The sequence below is a fragment of the Herpailurus yagouaroundi genome, unplaced genomic scaffold, assembly GCF_014898765.1.
Source record: "Herpailurus yagouaroundi ecotype Mexico unplaced genomic scaffold, PumYag 77, whole genome shotgun sequence".
NCBI classification, from domain to species: Eukaryota; Metazoa; Chordata; class Mammalia; order Carnivora; family Felidae; genus Herpailurus; species Herpailurus yagouaroundi.
In genome coordinates, this window is record NW_024412388.1 from 76,841,416 (window position 1) to 76,856,767 (window position 15,352).

The following is a 15,352-nucleotide window of genomic DNA, read 5'->3' on the forward strand; positions in this document are numbered from 1 at the left end:
AAAAATAAACATTAAGAAAAAAAGAATTAATTGGAAAATGGAGACTAGAGACAAACCAATGAAGAAACTATTGTTATAATTCAATGAAAAGGAAATAAAAAGAATACATAAGATAGGAACACTTTATAGGAGAAAAGAGGGAAATTCATATTGGAGTGGCTTCTGAGCTTCTAAATTTATCTAGGCTTGTCAGTCATCCTGAAGTGGTCCTTAGAAGGTAGGGTTTTTGGTCACCCAACAGCTCCAAAGGAGTGAATTATGGTTGTCTGATGTTCACCTGGCTTTGTTGGTTATTACCTTGGTGGACTGCAAGCTTGAGAGTGGAACAGAGTATAAAAATAAGTAGTGGAACTTCAGAACTTGGTATTTTTGGAAGTTTGCTTTGGCTTTATAATTCTAAACTTGAAGTGGATAGCTTAGGACTAGATTAAATAGATCCACTGATTCCATTATTTGCAAAGTGGTATATAATAGCAGTGTTGGCCAAATATTTAAAGAAATACTGTTTTTTCTGACTTCAGCTAAATTTAGATCAACCATAAGATGGTATAAAGGAAATCATTTATTTTGGTAAAATTAGTTTTATTGGCATGGTCTTATGAACTCTCAGTAAATAAGGCAATATTTAAGGAAAACTTTTTTTTCTTTATAGAATGGCATTCACATGTTCATTTTGTAAATTCCGAACGTTTGAAGAAAAAGATATTGAGCTACATCTGGAAAGTTCTTCACACCAGGAAACATTGGATCATATTCAGAAACAAACCAAATTTGATAAAGTAGTTATGGAGTTTTTGCATGTAAGTAGCTGTTTTTAAATCAAGAGGCACTTTATTTGTATTTTAATTTCTTAGTTTTTCAGTTTCCCACCTCTCTTCCAAGTTTCTAAAAATTTAATTGACTACTTACTTAGAGAGTTTTTTTTAATATATGAAATTTATTGTCAAATTGGTTTCCAAACAACACCCAGTGCTCATCCCAAAAGATGCCCTCTTCAATGCCCATCACCTACCCTACCCTCCTTCCCACCCCCATCAACCCTCAGTTCTCAGTTTTTAAGAGTCACTTAGAGAGTTTTTTTTTTTTTTTAAACTAGATGTGAATTCCTCTGTAAAGATTTTAGATTTGTAATTTGAGAGAATATTTTATGTTTTTACAGTAGTTTATGGCAGAGGTGTCAGGAAAAAGAATTCCTTTAACACCTGCTTATTGATGCAGAATCAGCTATCATAAGTTGAGAGTCTGCTGTGTACCTAGTGTTGTGCTGGGTACTTTCATTCATTATTTCATTTGAGCGTCATCACAGTTCTTTTTTATCATGAAAGATCATGCTCAGAGCAGTGTAGTGACTCTTCCAGTTAAGTGGCAGTCTGAATTCAGAGCTAGAGAGCTGATGTCTGTTTAGTGTCCTTTCTATTATCAGTGTGTGGTCACTAGTTCAGTTTTTCTTGACTATTTAACAAAAGGTGTTATGTAAGGACTGAAGACGCAGATACCACCCTTAGTGAACTCACAGTAATTGGAAAGAACACACTCATTTATACACAGATGACACAGTTAAATCGGAGGGCCAGAAGTGAGGGTGTAGGCAGGGGGGTTTGGAAAAGGTGAGGATAGTTGGGGCCAGGGATGTTTACGGAAGAGGCTAGAGCTGGACTGCTGATTGTCCATATAGTTACTTTGGGCAAAAGACATGGAATTGTTAGGAAGTTAGAAATAAAGTGATCATTCAGTCTTCCCCATCCATGCAGAATTGTGTACCTTTACAGAAATTTCTTTCTGTTCATTTCATTCCTTAACTGGTTCCTGTCATTTAGGACTTTAATGTACCACCTGCCCTGAGAAGACCTCTCTTAACTCTTCCAGCTCTGTTTGATTTCTCTTGTTCTTTATGCCTAAAATACACTTTGAAAGTGAATATTTTTTGTAAGTATCCCAGTAATTTATTTGTATTTGTATTTAATGATAGTCTTTTTCAACTGAACTATAAACTCCTTGAGGACAGCTATTAGTTCTTATATAACAGATGTTATCTTCCATAGGCTGAGTTTGATGCTAAGCTCAGTGAAAACTTTTTGTGTTTCTTCCTATTTTGTTTTATAGGAATGTATGGTGAATAAATTCAAGAAAACATCTATTCGTAAACAGCAGACAAATAATCAAACAGAAGTAGTTAAAATAATTGAAAAAGATGTTATGGAAGGTAAGTATTTAAACAAAGTGTATTAGAAATTAACACATATATTTTACTTACCATAATCTATTTCAGTGTAGATGCTGCCCACTAGTGTGATCGAGTCATATGTGGTAGCCGTGAGTAGGTCATCAGAGGTGACCTCCTTTTCCTCTTCTCATGTTTACAAATTTATCACTACCTACCATTATGTTTCTCACTTCAGTTTTACAAGAAAAATCAGCATCAGCTTTTCCTCTAGGTGGAAGTGAATTCTTACATTCTGTCTTCTCACTTCTCATCTCTTTAAGGACTTTTGCTCAAATAGTGAACTCTTCTGTTTTTCTGTCTTTTTATTCCTCTTGATTCTGTCCCTGAAGCCTATGCTTTCATCTTTAAAAAAGAAAAAAAAACTACATCTTTAAAAAAAATTTATTTTATTTTATTTATTTTATTTTATTTTATTTTATTTTTATTATTTTTTTAAGAATTTATTTATTTTTGAGAGAGAGAGAGCACGCAGGGGAGGGGCAAAGAGAGAATCCCCAGCAGGCTCTGTGCTTTCCACAGCGAGTCTGACTTGGCTTGAACTGAGATCATGAACTGAGCTGGAATCAAAAATCAGATGCTCAACCAACTGAGGCACCCAGGTGCCCCTCTCTGTGAAGCTTTTAGAAGTTGATATTTCCCAGTATTCTGTTTTCAGTTCCATGATCTTCTCTTTTTATATTCCTTCCTTATGATTCATCTAATCTCAGAGCTTAAACTATCTCCTCTGTGTTGATTACTTACATACTTCTGTCTCTAACACAGATCTATCTTCTAAACTCTTCTCTTGAACATCGAGATGCTTATTGGCCTTTCTCTTCAGCAGTCTTACAAAAGGAATGTATCAAAAAAATTTTGTGTGCTTTTTGGGCTTATTCCACCCCATTAAGAAAACAAAAACTCAGAAGACTGGTCTTTCATTTTCCTTGGAAGGTAGCCCCACCATCTAAGCCATAAGTATAAAGTTAGTCCTAAGTAATTTTACTTTATTATATCTATAACATTGTATCTTATTGGTTCTGTCTTTTAAATATCTTCCAAGTCTGCTTCTTTACCTCTTTAAATATTGCATCTGTTCAAGTCTTTATCGTTCTCTTGGCAGTTATATTATTTTCCTAACTAGTGCCCTTACTTTCAGTCTTATCTCTTAAGTCTACTACATGATTGTAGTACTTCATGAAGTTTAACTGGGTCTCCATCCTCTATAGGATAAACTTCAAATTCCTATGCCTGGCATGCAAAGTTCTCCATGATATAGGCCCTGCTCTTTTTGTCTCTTTTGTCCCTTCTTTATTCTCAGTGCCCCAGCTATATTGAATTACTTGAAACTCCCACAAAGTGCCATTTTCTCTCACCTTTCCCTTGCATACATTATAATTTCACTTGTAATAAATCTTGATCACAGTTTTCAAGGTCCAACATATATTTTGTTTTTTGTGAATCCCAATTTTGACCTCTTTTTCCCTATCCTTGCCTACCCATATTCATTATTATGGAAATTCTTTTTTTTAGTACAAAAATCAACATTTGTCTTCTTTTATATTATATATTTGGGGGACAGACCCCTGGGACTCAGAGCAGGATTGTAGAATACGCAAGGAAATATAATGTAATTCTACTTTATAATTTTAATCTGTTATCCATAGTTTTAATCTATATATGCAGATTTATGAAACCTAGTAGAAAAACTCAACATAACCTACATATCTTGATCTTCTTTTTGGAAGAAGGAGGTATGAATAACCATAGAAATGAAATAATAAAAACTCATTTTGTCAAAAATAATATATGAATCATTACTTATTAATAACTGGCTTTCTTTTGTAGGTGTTACTGCAGATGATCACATGATGAAAGTGGAGACTGTTCACTGCAGTGCATGCAGTGTGTATATCCCTGCTTTGCATAGTTCAGTGCAGCAGCACTTAAAATCTCCTGATCATATCAAAGGGAAGCAGGTAAGTTTTGACCTGTCTTGATGAAGTCACTGAGGTGTTCTTTAATCCTTTATTGTCCTTTAAGGCTGTTGTTTCACACCTACCTGCTTACATACAGTCCTATTAATCCTATGTGTGAAAAACTGTAAAGATAACTAGAGAGGCAGTGTAGCCTAGTAGTTAAGTTAAGCATGGTGGTTAAGATTGGGCTCTGGAGCAAGAAGTCCTGGGTTGAATCCTGGTCCAGTACATGATGTGTTAAGCAAGTAAATTAGCTTTTCTTTGTCCAAGTTTCCTTACTTGTAAAATGGGGATAGATAATCATTCTACTCTTGCATGACTGTTTAAAGATTAAGTTAGTTACAATAGAAAAGACACTTAAAATAGTGCCTGACACATAGTGTAAGCATTCAGGAAATCATAGCTATTGAACTGTTTTTTTCATTAACACTTTTTTAAGTTGGTTCAAAACAGTTTTATGAGAGAGAGTGTGTGTTTTAGAACAAAACGGAAAGATTTAATCATAACCTACATTTTTCTGATGGCTGGGAAAAATAAAAAAAAACTAGCATTACCAGTTACTATCTATTGTTACATTTTTGAGTAGAATTTACTAAAATATTCTAGGAAAAATGTACTGTTTTCTTTTTGATTGGCATATTTCTGCTTCTAAATTGGTTGGTTTTACTTAGTCCAGTTTATTTCAAATAAATGTTTATATTGTGAGAAACTAGCTTGTTTGAGAAGCAAACTTAAAAATTCAAATATTAAAGGCTTAAGTTTTAAATAGAGCACACCTGAGTCTTAAATTAATATTTTGTATTGATGTGATTTTCATTTAACTTAGACTTGGTTAGTCACTTTGAGCACATATAATCTTTTAAAAATCTTCGTCCTTTCTCTTCTCTTTTGGCATTCCTTTGACACTTTTTTGGCAACTAGACTTTTTTTTTTTTTAACGTTTTATTTATTTTTGAGACAGGGAGAGACAGAGTATGAACAGGGGAGGGTCAGAGAGAGGGAGACACAGAATCTAAAACAGGCTCCAGGCTCTGAGCTGTCAGCACAGAGCCTGACGTGGGGCTTGAACTCACGAACCACGAGATCAAGACCTGAGCCGAAGTCGGCCACTTAACTGACTGAGCCACCCAGGCGGCCCCAGACATTTTTTTTTTTTTTAACATTTATTCATTTTTGAGAGACAGAGACAGAGCGTGAGTGGGGGAGGGGCAGAGAGAGAGGAAGACACAGAATCTGAAGCAGGCTCCAGGCTCTGAAGTGTCAGCACAGAGCCCAATGCGGGGCTTGAACTCATGGAACACAAGATCATGACCTGAGCTGAAGTCGGATGCTTAACTGACTGAGCCACCCAGGCGCCCTGGCAACTAGACATTTCATATTAACCTGTCCTCCTTTGTATAATACAGTCTTAGACTAACTACAGCCCAGAGGAAGACTATTATAGCAGTATGAAAAATTGTTCTTTCTCTTTTGATAGCATGAAAATTAGTAGTTAGAATAGTTAGGGTGGGGGAAAGTGCATGTATAGTAGAAAGGAGAGCAACTGTTTAGTAGACCTAGATGTGTCATATGTAGTAACTGAGTGAATGAGTCTGATTGGCTTATTGAATCTTCATTATGTTAATCATGGATGGTTTAGATTGTGGTCACAGTAGTTGTTGCTTTATAGCTTAATTTGCCAGGAGAGAAATAATTTAAATGTAGCAATTTGAGCATACAATGTTGTTTTAATTATAGAAATATTTTCATGGCATGGTTTTCAGGTACCTCACTGTGTTCTATTTTTCATAGGCTTATAAAGAGCAAATAAAAAGAGAGAGTGTCTTGACTGCTACAAGCATTTTAAATAATCCAATAGTGAAGGCGCGATATGAACGTTTCGTTAAGGTAAGACTTTAGGGCAAAACCTTTTTAGGTTACATTGTAGTATCTTTATAATCAAATGGTGACACAGTAACTGATATTTAAATATAGTGCAACATTAGGAAGACTTTTACTTAATATCTTGCATATAGGTAAAAACATTGTTTTTCCTAATTGTTGGGATTTGTTGGGAGAGGCAACAATAAGTCATTCCTCTCTCATTTCTTTCTCACCGTGGATCATTGAGAGAAATTCAGGAGTCTGATAGCAGATCATAATGTTAGCTTTATTCTTGATTTTTAAACAAAGGAGGACTTGAGGGATATGTCTTAACATGTGTAGTTACTGTGGACCTTAAGTTTATTTTATTTTGAGACAGAGAGAGAGCTGGTGTGAGTGGGGGAGGGGCGGAGAGGGAGAGAGAGAGCATCCCAAGCAGGCTCCGAGTTGCCAGCTGTGGAGCCTGATAATGGGGCTCAAATCCACTAACTGTGAGATCATGACCTGAGCCGAAACCAAGAATCAGACGCTTAACTGACTCAGTCACCCAGGTGCTCCCTGTATTTCACTTCCAAATTAGATAAACTTTTATCTCCCCAGCTTCTGTTAACTGGTTCAGCTAGACAGCAGTAGGCTTCCTTAGCTTACCACATGTGCATATTATGTAGAAAGTACCTAAACTAAGGAGAACTCTTCTAGAATTTTTTACTATGAATGTGATCCATGGACCAGCAATATTGGTATTTCCTGGGAGTTCATTAGAAATGGAGAGTTGCATTTGAGCAAGATCCCAATTGATTCAGAAACATATTAAAATTCAAGAAACACTGGTGTCGCGTTACTCAATGGTATCCCTTTGTTCAGCTTTCCTGTCTGCTGTGTTCCCTGATGTTATTCCCCAGAACATCCTCTGCCCATGGTCAGCTCTGGTCATTTCTTAAAAACTGTTTCAACTTTTAAGTGCTCTCAGTCTGACAGAATATCTTTTTAAATCTTTGTCCTATGAAGATATAATCAGTTCATCAATTTATCCCATTTCTTCAACTGTTTCTACCTTCACCCCCTTGCCTGGATACTCATGGACAGTCCTTCCAACAATGCAGTGCTGCCATTCCAAAAGTCCTCACTCATTCTTCCACCACTTACCAATTCCCAGCACTATGCCATCTGTGGTTAGACTGTCTCACTGCAAGTATCATGGAATTGTACCATTGCTGTGTTTGCCAGATTTTCGCTGCAGTTCACAGTAATTTTGCGCATTACCAACCGATGTAATGTGCTTCCTACAGTGACTGTTTCAAAGCTTTTCCACTTTTTTTCTTTAAAAATTTTTTTGAATGTTTACTTATTTTTGATACAGAGAGAGAGAGAGAGAGCATGAGCAGGGGAGGGGCAGAGAGAGAGGGAGACACAGAATCCGAAGCAGGCTCCAGGCTCTGAGCTGTCAGCACAGAGCCTGACGTGGGGGCTCGAACCCATCCATGAACTGTGAGATCATGACCTGAGCCGAAGTCAGACGCTTAAGCGACTGAGCCACCCAGACGCCCCAAAGCTTTTCCACTCTTAACCTGTTTTCAGAGATCCTACCACAGAAGTACATTGAATCCTGGTGTAATTAAGTAGGACATAAATCTCTTATCTGTTTCTACCAGAACCCACATATTTGCTTTTGTCATATGCATATGATTTTAGAAATTAGGTTACGAAAATGGGCCTTTAAGCGTTCCAGTTTATGGAATATAAAGAAATGACTTCAGTAATTTATTTATCCACTTTGGTATGAAATAGGTACTGAACAAATATGTCATGATTTGTCATAAGTTAAAAAGCTTCAGATTGTATTTATTTTTGATGTTACAGCAAATAAAAATTGCACTGGTAACAAAAATGAATATACTGATTTTAAAAGCTGTTTTTCCTCATGTTTTTAGGGTGAGAATCCTTTTGAAATTCAAGATCATTCTCAAGATCAACAAATAGAAGGAGATGAGGAGGAGGAAGAAAAGATTGATGAACCTATTGAAGAGGAGGAGGAGGAGGAGGAAGTGGAGGAAGTGGGGGAAGTAGAGGAAGTAGAAGAAGTGGAGGAAGCAGAGGAAGTGGGAGAAGGAGGAGGAGTGGAGGGAGTGGGAGACACAGAGGAAGCAGGGGACCAGGAGGCAGTGGGGGAAGGAGAGGCAGCCGGGGAGGGAGAAGCAGTGGGGGAGGGAGGAGTGGGGGAAGGAGAGGAAGTAGAGGAAGAAGCAGCAAAGGAAAAGCCTGTTGACTTCCCTGTTGACCAACCTGAAGAAAATTAAATAGAGGGTATTAGTCAGATTTAAAAGAAGCTTTAAATTTCTCTCGTAATGTGGAAAAGGGTAAGAATTTTAATAGTTTAAAATATGAGAGTTAACACCCATGTTGCATGCATTCCACACATTCAGATTTGTTTTATATAATTTCTAAATGTTTGGCATTTGTTTAATAAAATGAGGGTAAGACTATTTTAGTTTAGTTTTTATAGTTACCAACTTAGATTAGATAAATTGTTTGTATAATTTTTAAGCTTAATTTTTATTACTTTAATTGGTGTTAAGGATAACAGATGTGTATTGTTAGTATATCTATTCTAATCATTTGAACTTAAATGCTGCTGTTGGGAGTATATATTCAAGTGTGCATTAATGTTTTCAATACTTACCCTAGAAGAGATAAATTGGGCAAGTATTTTGTGCTCTGACTGTGTATTTTTTTACTGCATTGGACATTGAATAGTAATTTGCGTTAAGATACGCTTAAAGGCTTTTTGTGACCATGTTTCCCTTTGTAGCAATAAAACGTTTTTTACAAAAACTCTTTCCCTGGATTAGCAATTTTAAATGAAATGATTCATCAATTAAATTAGTATTTAAAATGAGATTTTGCCTTAATGTAGGAGTTTAGCTCACGGATATTTCGAGATGATTGAGAAGAGTTGAAGAAATTTACTTCCATCATTTTAAAAGTACTACTAAAATATTTTTTAACATATTTCAAGTTGAGGTCAGTCCATAACTGACTTGTTTATACTTGTTTTAATTCCTTTCTTTTCTTTGTGCCTATGTCAGATCTTGAAATCTTGAAAATACATTTGAATACAAATAATTTTTTATAGTTGTGTTAGTTCTTTTGTCATGTCTGTTTGTAGCTGAAGAACCAAGAAGCAAAAGTAATCACTTTTCTAAAAAACAAGTATTTCTTTCCTGAATATTTCTCTCCTTTTTAAAAAAAACTTTTTATAGTTTAAAAAAACTTCTTTCCGCTTACATACTGAAAAAGAGATGAGACTGACAGATGGTCTATTTTCTTTAACTTTTTTTTTTTTTAATGTTTATTTATTTTAAGAGACAGAGTGAGGGCAGGGGAGGAGCAGAGAGAGAGGGAGACACAGAATCTGAATCAGGTTCCAGGCTCTGAGCTGTCAGCACAGAGCCCACGTGGGGCTCGAAGTCATAACCTGAGCCGAAGTTGGAAGCTCAACCGACTGAGCCACCCAGCTGCCCCCAGATGGCCTATTTTCAAATGACCATCTATGTCACTGAAAAATAGTGCTCTTATTTCTTTGACTCTTTACTCTGGAGGGGAACTCAAATGAAATAAAATAGCTTCTCAAAATACTGAGGCATTGAATGGATGAATATATAGGAATATTAAGTAATCTTAAGGCATTGAGTGTGTGAATATATAGGCATTTGTAGAATTTCACTTCTTTGCATACAACAAAACTTTTAAAATTACATTTTTGGAGGCTGTGTTGTGGGCTAGATTTGCTTATCTTTAAGCTTTAAGTCATTTGTATCCATTTACAGGGATTTAGAGCCAAATACGACTGGAGAAAATTGGGATCCTATCTAAGAGTCTGTATTTACCTAAATAGGCTTAAGAAAGCTTTTGCGCTCAGGAGTTAAAATTTTAAGGATAATAGGACTTGATCTACCTTCTGTTTCTCATGTATTTAGTTTCTACTTTATTTAAAAATACTTGTGGAAGGGTAAGGTAAAAAGAGAACAGATCCCTTTGAGGTATAATTAGTGGGTTCTCTTGGCACTAAGTGGGTGTTTTTTTAAAAAAAGAATGTCCCTAGCAATTTGAGGTTTTAAACATTTGGAAAGAATCCTGAATAACAAGAATCTGTATAACAACTTCTAAGTAAATGTTTTGTTTTATTTTAATTTAAATTTAATTTTATTAATTTTTAAAAATGTTTATTTATTTAGAGAGTGTGCATGTGTGTGCAGGAAGGGCATAAAGGGAGAGAGAATCTCAAGCATATACCATACTGTCAGTGAAGAATCCGACTCGGGGCTCAATCCCACAAACCACGACATCAGGACCTGTGCCAAAATCAACAGTTAGACACTTAACCAACTGAGCTACCCAGGTGCCCCAGTTTTATTTGTTTTTTAAAGATTTTAATTTTTTTTTTTTTTTAACGTTTATTTATTTTTGGGACAGAGAGAGACAGAGCATGAACGGGGGAGGGGCAGAGAGAGAGGGAGACACAGAATCAGAAACAGGCTCCAGGCTCTGAGCCATCAGCCCAGAGCCTGACGCGGGGCTCGAACTCACGGACCGCGAGATCGTGACCTGGCTGAAGTCGGACGCTTAACCAACTGCGCCACCCAGGCGCCCCTGTTTTTTAAAGATTTTAAAGTAATCTCTACACCCAGTGTAGGGCTCGATCCCTGAGGTCAAGAGTAGCCTGCTCCACCTACTGAGCCAGCCAGGTCACCTATAAATGTTGTAGAGTAAGAGAGAAAGAACATGTGGGTAGCAATACTTGTGGGAAACATACAAAAACCTTCATTCAGACTAGCTTATTTGCAAAGTATTATTAATAAAGTATATTTTGTTAATTGTACTTAATTTAGAAATTCAAATTTATGTATATCCTGTTAGATAATTTGTAGTTAGGCAATTTATTTCATTTTTTAAATGTTTTTAATGTTTATTTTTGAGACAGAGAGAGACAGAATGTGAGGGGGGGACACAGAATCTGAAGCAGGCTCCAGGCTCTGAGCTGTTAGCACAGAGCCCAATGTGGGGCTCGAACTCCTGGATCGCAAGATCATGACCTGAGCTGAAGTGGGACCTTAACCGACTGAGCCACTCAGGCACCCCTGTAGTTAGGCAATTTAATTTGCTGGCAGATTAATTTTTGTGATCCTTAAAGTTTATATTTTCAATACTTTTCTGATAAGGATTTGTATGATATCTTTTAACTTTCAACTTCTGTTATCCAAGTATTACTTGTGTGTTTATTAAAAAACAAAACATGGGGCGCCTGGGTGGCTCAGTTGTTTAAGTGTTGGACTCTTGATTTTAGCTCAGGTCATGATCTCATAGTATGTGAGATGCCCTCCCCCACTCATGTGAATGCACATGCTCTCTCTGAAAATAAATAAACATTAAAGAAAAAGAAAGCATGTAATTACAATAGCCAAAGAAATTTATATATGATTTACACGGTTAAGCCGGATGCCTAGGGATCGTCCTATATTCTTCCCTTTTTATCACCTCCTACCTCCAGGCTACTGGAAAGTCTGAGTTTTCTACTTCCAAATTTTATCTGTCTGCTTCCACATCTGCTACTACCATTCCCAGTTCAAGTCCCCATCATCTCTTACCTGGATTATTAAAATAGTTTATTAACTAATCTCGTTTCTACTCTTGCCCTGCTAGATTCAGTTTTCCACACACAAGTGTAATTTTCTAAAAATAGAATTCAGGTAATACTAGTCTCCTGCTTCTTTTTGTATCTGTACAATTTAAACTCCTTATAGCAATCAGGCCTGGCCTAGCATTCCTGCTTTATATCATGCTATTCTTCTCTCCAGCCACGGTTGTCTTCTGTTTAAAAAAATTCATTTTTGGGGCGCCTGGGTGGCGCAGTCGGTTAAGCGTCCGACTTCAGCCAGGTCACGATCTCGCGGTCCGTGAGTTCGAGCCCCGCGTCAGGCTCTGGGCTGATGGGTCAGAGCCTGGAGCCTGTTTCCGATTCTGTGTCTCCCTCTCTCTCTGCCCCTCCCCCATTCATGCTCTGTCTCTCTCTGTCCCAAAAATAAATAAATGTTGAAAAAAAAAAATTAAAAAAATTCATTTTTAAAAATTTATTTTGAACGAGAGAGCGTAAGTGGGGGAGGGGCACAGGGAGGGGGAGAGAGAGAATCCCAAGCAGGCTCAGTGCTGTCAGGTGGAGCTGAATGTGGGGCTTGACCCCACGAACCGTGAGTTTATGACCTGAACCAAAACCAAGAGTCCAGCACTTAATGGACTGAGCCACGCAGGCACCTCTCTAATATTTTACAAAAGCATTAGAATGGCCTGTTTCAAATCTCTAGGAGTGAGAAAACTGGGTCTTGTTCTTGTTTTTGTTTTTTTCTCCCATTGGATTATGTAATTCTTACAAGTATGTGAAGGTTTTTTTTTTTTTTTTTTTTTTTTAATGTTTGTTTATTTTTGAGAGAGAGAGAGAAAATGAGTGAGCAAGGGAAAGGCAGAGGGAGACACAGGATCCTAAGCGGGCTTTGTGCTGACAGCAGACAGCCCGATGCGGGGCTCAAACTCACGAACCAATGAAGCCAAAGTCAGATGCTTAACCAATTGAGCCACCCAGGTGCCCCCATGAAATTCTAATAGTAGGGAAAAAAAAATTCTAATAGTAGGACTAACAGTTTTTCCATATAACAAGCAGCTCTCTGTTGCATCATTCCCCTACTTGAAATCCTTCAGTGGCTTTTTATACATGTCAGTGTAACATCCAGAGATCCTTTTAGTGTGACATCTGTGGTTCTATATGTTTTGTACCTTGCCTGCTTCTCCAACCTTGTATGTCAGTCTTAACTTATTTATATTAACTGTCTGTGCCTGTAAACATTTGAATTTATGATCCTGCATCAGGAGGCAGTGGATCCTAGAATTGCCGAGATTTAACTACAATCTGTGTTATAACATCTAGATGTTATATTTTGTAATACTATAGCTTATTATAAAATATATTTTCAAATATATGTATTATATTTTATAATAGTATATTATGTAATATATCTTAAAAAAAAAGCATTAATCCAAAGAATGAGGTGAAAATAAAATATCTGCAGAAATTTGTGTACCAAAAATCATGGACATACAGAAAAAAGAACTACAAAGGCAAATGTTGGTTATGCATGTTAAAAAGTATCTGAGAATTCACTTTTTATTGGCAAGGTTGTTCTTATTTAGAGATACATACTATCAGGTTATCTTATTATCAGGCTTATATTATTTGACATTTACTTTGCCTGCCAAATTGTCCTTACTGTGAATTCAAACTTTATATGTATTTAAAATGCACAAAACTGGGGCGCCTGGGTGGCGCAGTCGGTTAAGCGTCCGACTTCAGCCAGGTCACGATCTCGCGGTCCGTGAGTTCGAGCCCCGCGTCAGGCTCTGGGCTGATGGCTCGGAGCCTGGAGCCTGTTTCCGATTCTGTGGCTCCCTCTCTCGCTGCCCCTCCCCCGTTCATGCTCTGTCTCTCTCTGTCCCAAAAATAAATAAATGTTGAAAAAAAAATTAAAAAAAAAAATAAAATGCACAAAACTTAAAACTTATCACTTTCAACCATTTTTGAGTGTACATTTCAGAGGCTTTAATGACAAACTATTTTAAAAAAAAATATTTGTTAATGTTTAATTATTTTTGAGAGAGAGACTGTTAGTGGGGGAGAGGCAGAGAAGGAGACAGAATTGGAAGCAGGCTCCGGGCTCTGAGCTGTCACCACAGAGCTCCAGGCGGGACTTGAACTCACAGACCAGGAGATCATGACCTGAGTCGAAGTCAGACACTTAACCACTGAGCCACCCAGGCACCCCATTGACAAACTTTTCAAAAGAAACCTTTATTTTGAGAGAGCATGGGTGAGTGCACAAGTGGGGAAGGGGCAGAAAGAGTGGGAGAGAATCCTAAGCAGTCTCCACACGGTAAGCACAGAGCCCAACTCGGGGCTTGATCCCATGTAATCAAGAGCTAGATGCCTAACCTACTGAGGTCCCCCAACAAACTTTTGATTGACATTTGGAATCCCTTATAGTTCTGCTGATGGACAGAAAATGGAGTAGTCATGCCGGCCAGAAGTATTTTAGCTCATGTGACAGTTAAAGTTCATATTATAAATTAACAATGTGACTTTATTTGGTAGATAGTCCTTACCCTGATAACTTCTCTATTTGATACGCAAATAAAATCAAGGGGGACTGCAAGGCTGGAGGGCAGACCCTTGGGTGTGGTTAATTCAGTCCCTGCTGCCATCAATTTGGACCTCCTCAGAAGCAGTTATGGTAGTCTCTTTCTGCCTTCCTTTCCCCATCTGATTTTCCTAATTTTTCTTAAATTAAAAAAAATTTTTTTTAATTATTATTTTCAAATGTTTATTTATTTTTTAAATTTATTTTTTAATTTACATCCAAATTAGCATACAGTGCAACAATGATTTCAGGAATAGATTCCTTAATGCCCCCTACCCATTTAGCTCATTCTCCCTCCCACAACCCATCCAGCAATCCTGTTTGTTCTCCGTATTTAAGAGTCTCTTATGTTTTGCCCCCTCCCTGTTTTTACATTATTTTTGCTTTCCTTCCCTTATGTTCATCTGTTTTGTATCTTAAATTCCTTATATGAGTGAGTCATATGATATTTGTCTTTCTCTTACTAATTTTGCTTAGCATAATACACTCTGGTTCCATCCACATTGTTGCACGTGGCAAGATTTCATTCCTTTTGATTGGCCGAGAAATACTCCATTGTATATATATACATATACCACATACATATATATACCACATCTTTATCCATTCATCCATTGATGGACATTTGGGTTCTTTCCATACTTTGACTATTGTCAATAGCGCTGCTATAAACATTGGGCTGCAAGTGCCCCTTCCAAACAGCTCACCTGTATCCTTTGGATAAACACCTTGTGCAGTTGCTGGGTTGTAGGGTAGTTCTATTTTTAATTTTTTTTTTATGTTTATTCATTTTTGAAAGAGAGAGCACAAGCAGGGGTGGGATGGAGAGAGAGAGGGGGACACAGAGTCTGAAGCAGGCTCCAGGCTCTGAGCTGTCAGCACAGAGCTCAACGCGGGGCTTGAACTCACACCGTGAGATCATGACCAGAGCCGAAGTCAGATGCTCAACTGACTGAGCCACCCAGTCGCCCCTCTATTTTTAATTTTTTGAAGAACCTCCATGCTGTTTTCCAGCGTGGCTGCATCAGTTTGCATTCCCACTGGCAGTGCACGAGGGTTCCTCTTTCTCT

General features: G+C 37.4%; 1 protein-coding gene and 1 long non-coding RNA gene across 6 annotated transcripts in view; one reads left to right on the forward strand and one right to left on the reverse strand.

Moving 5' to 3' along the window:
- ZNF326 (zinc finger protein 326) overlaps window positions 1–9,165 on the forward strand; it is a 36,835-nt gene extending 27,670 nt beyond the window's left edge. For all 5 annotated transcript variants that reach the window (XM_040470913.1, XM_040470914.1, XM_040470911.1 and 2 more), the window contains 5 exons: window positions 653–800; window positions 2,104–2,203; window positions 4,049–4,179; window positions 5,971–6,066; window positions 7,974–9,165. In XM_040470913.1, coding sequence (XP_040326847.1) covers window positions 653–800; window positions 2,104–2,203; window positions 4,049–4,179; window positions 5,971–6,066; window positions 7,974–8,339 — 841 coding nt within the window. In that variant the 3' untranslated portion in view covers window positions 8,340–9,165. The remainder of the gene's footprint in view (window positions 1–652; window positions 801–2,103; window positions 2,204–4,048; window positions 4,180–5,970; window positions 6,067–7,973) is intronic.
- Window positions 6,338–7,446, reverse strand: LOC121027453 (uncharacterized). The gene is made up of 2 exons (XR_005788747.1): window positions 7,401–7,446; window positions 6,338–6,429 (listed from the first exon to the last, which is right to left on the reverse strand). It is a non-coding gene; the product is annotated as an uncharacterized LOC121027453 (long non-coding RNA).
- Window positions 9,166–15,352: the final 6,187 nt, after the last annotated feature.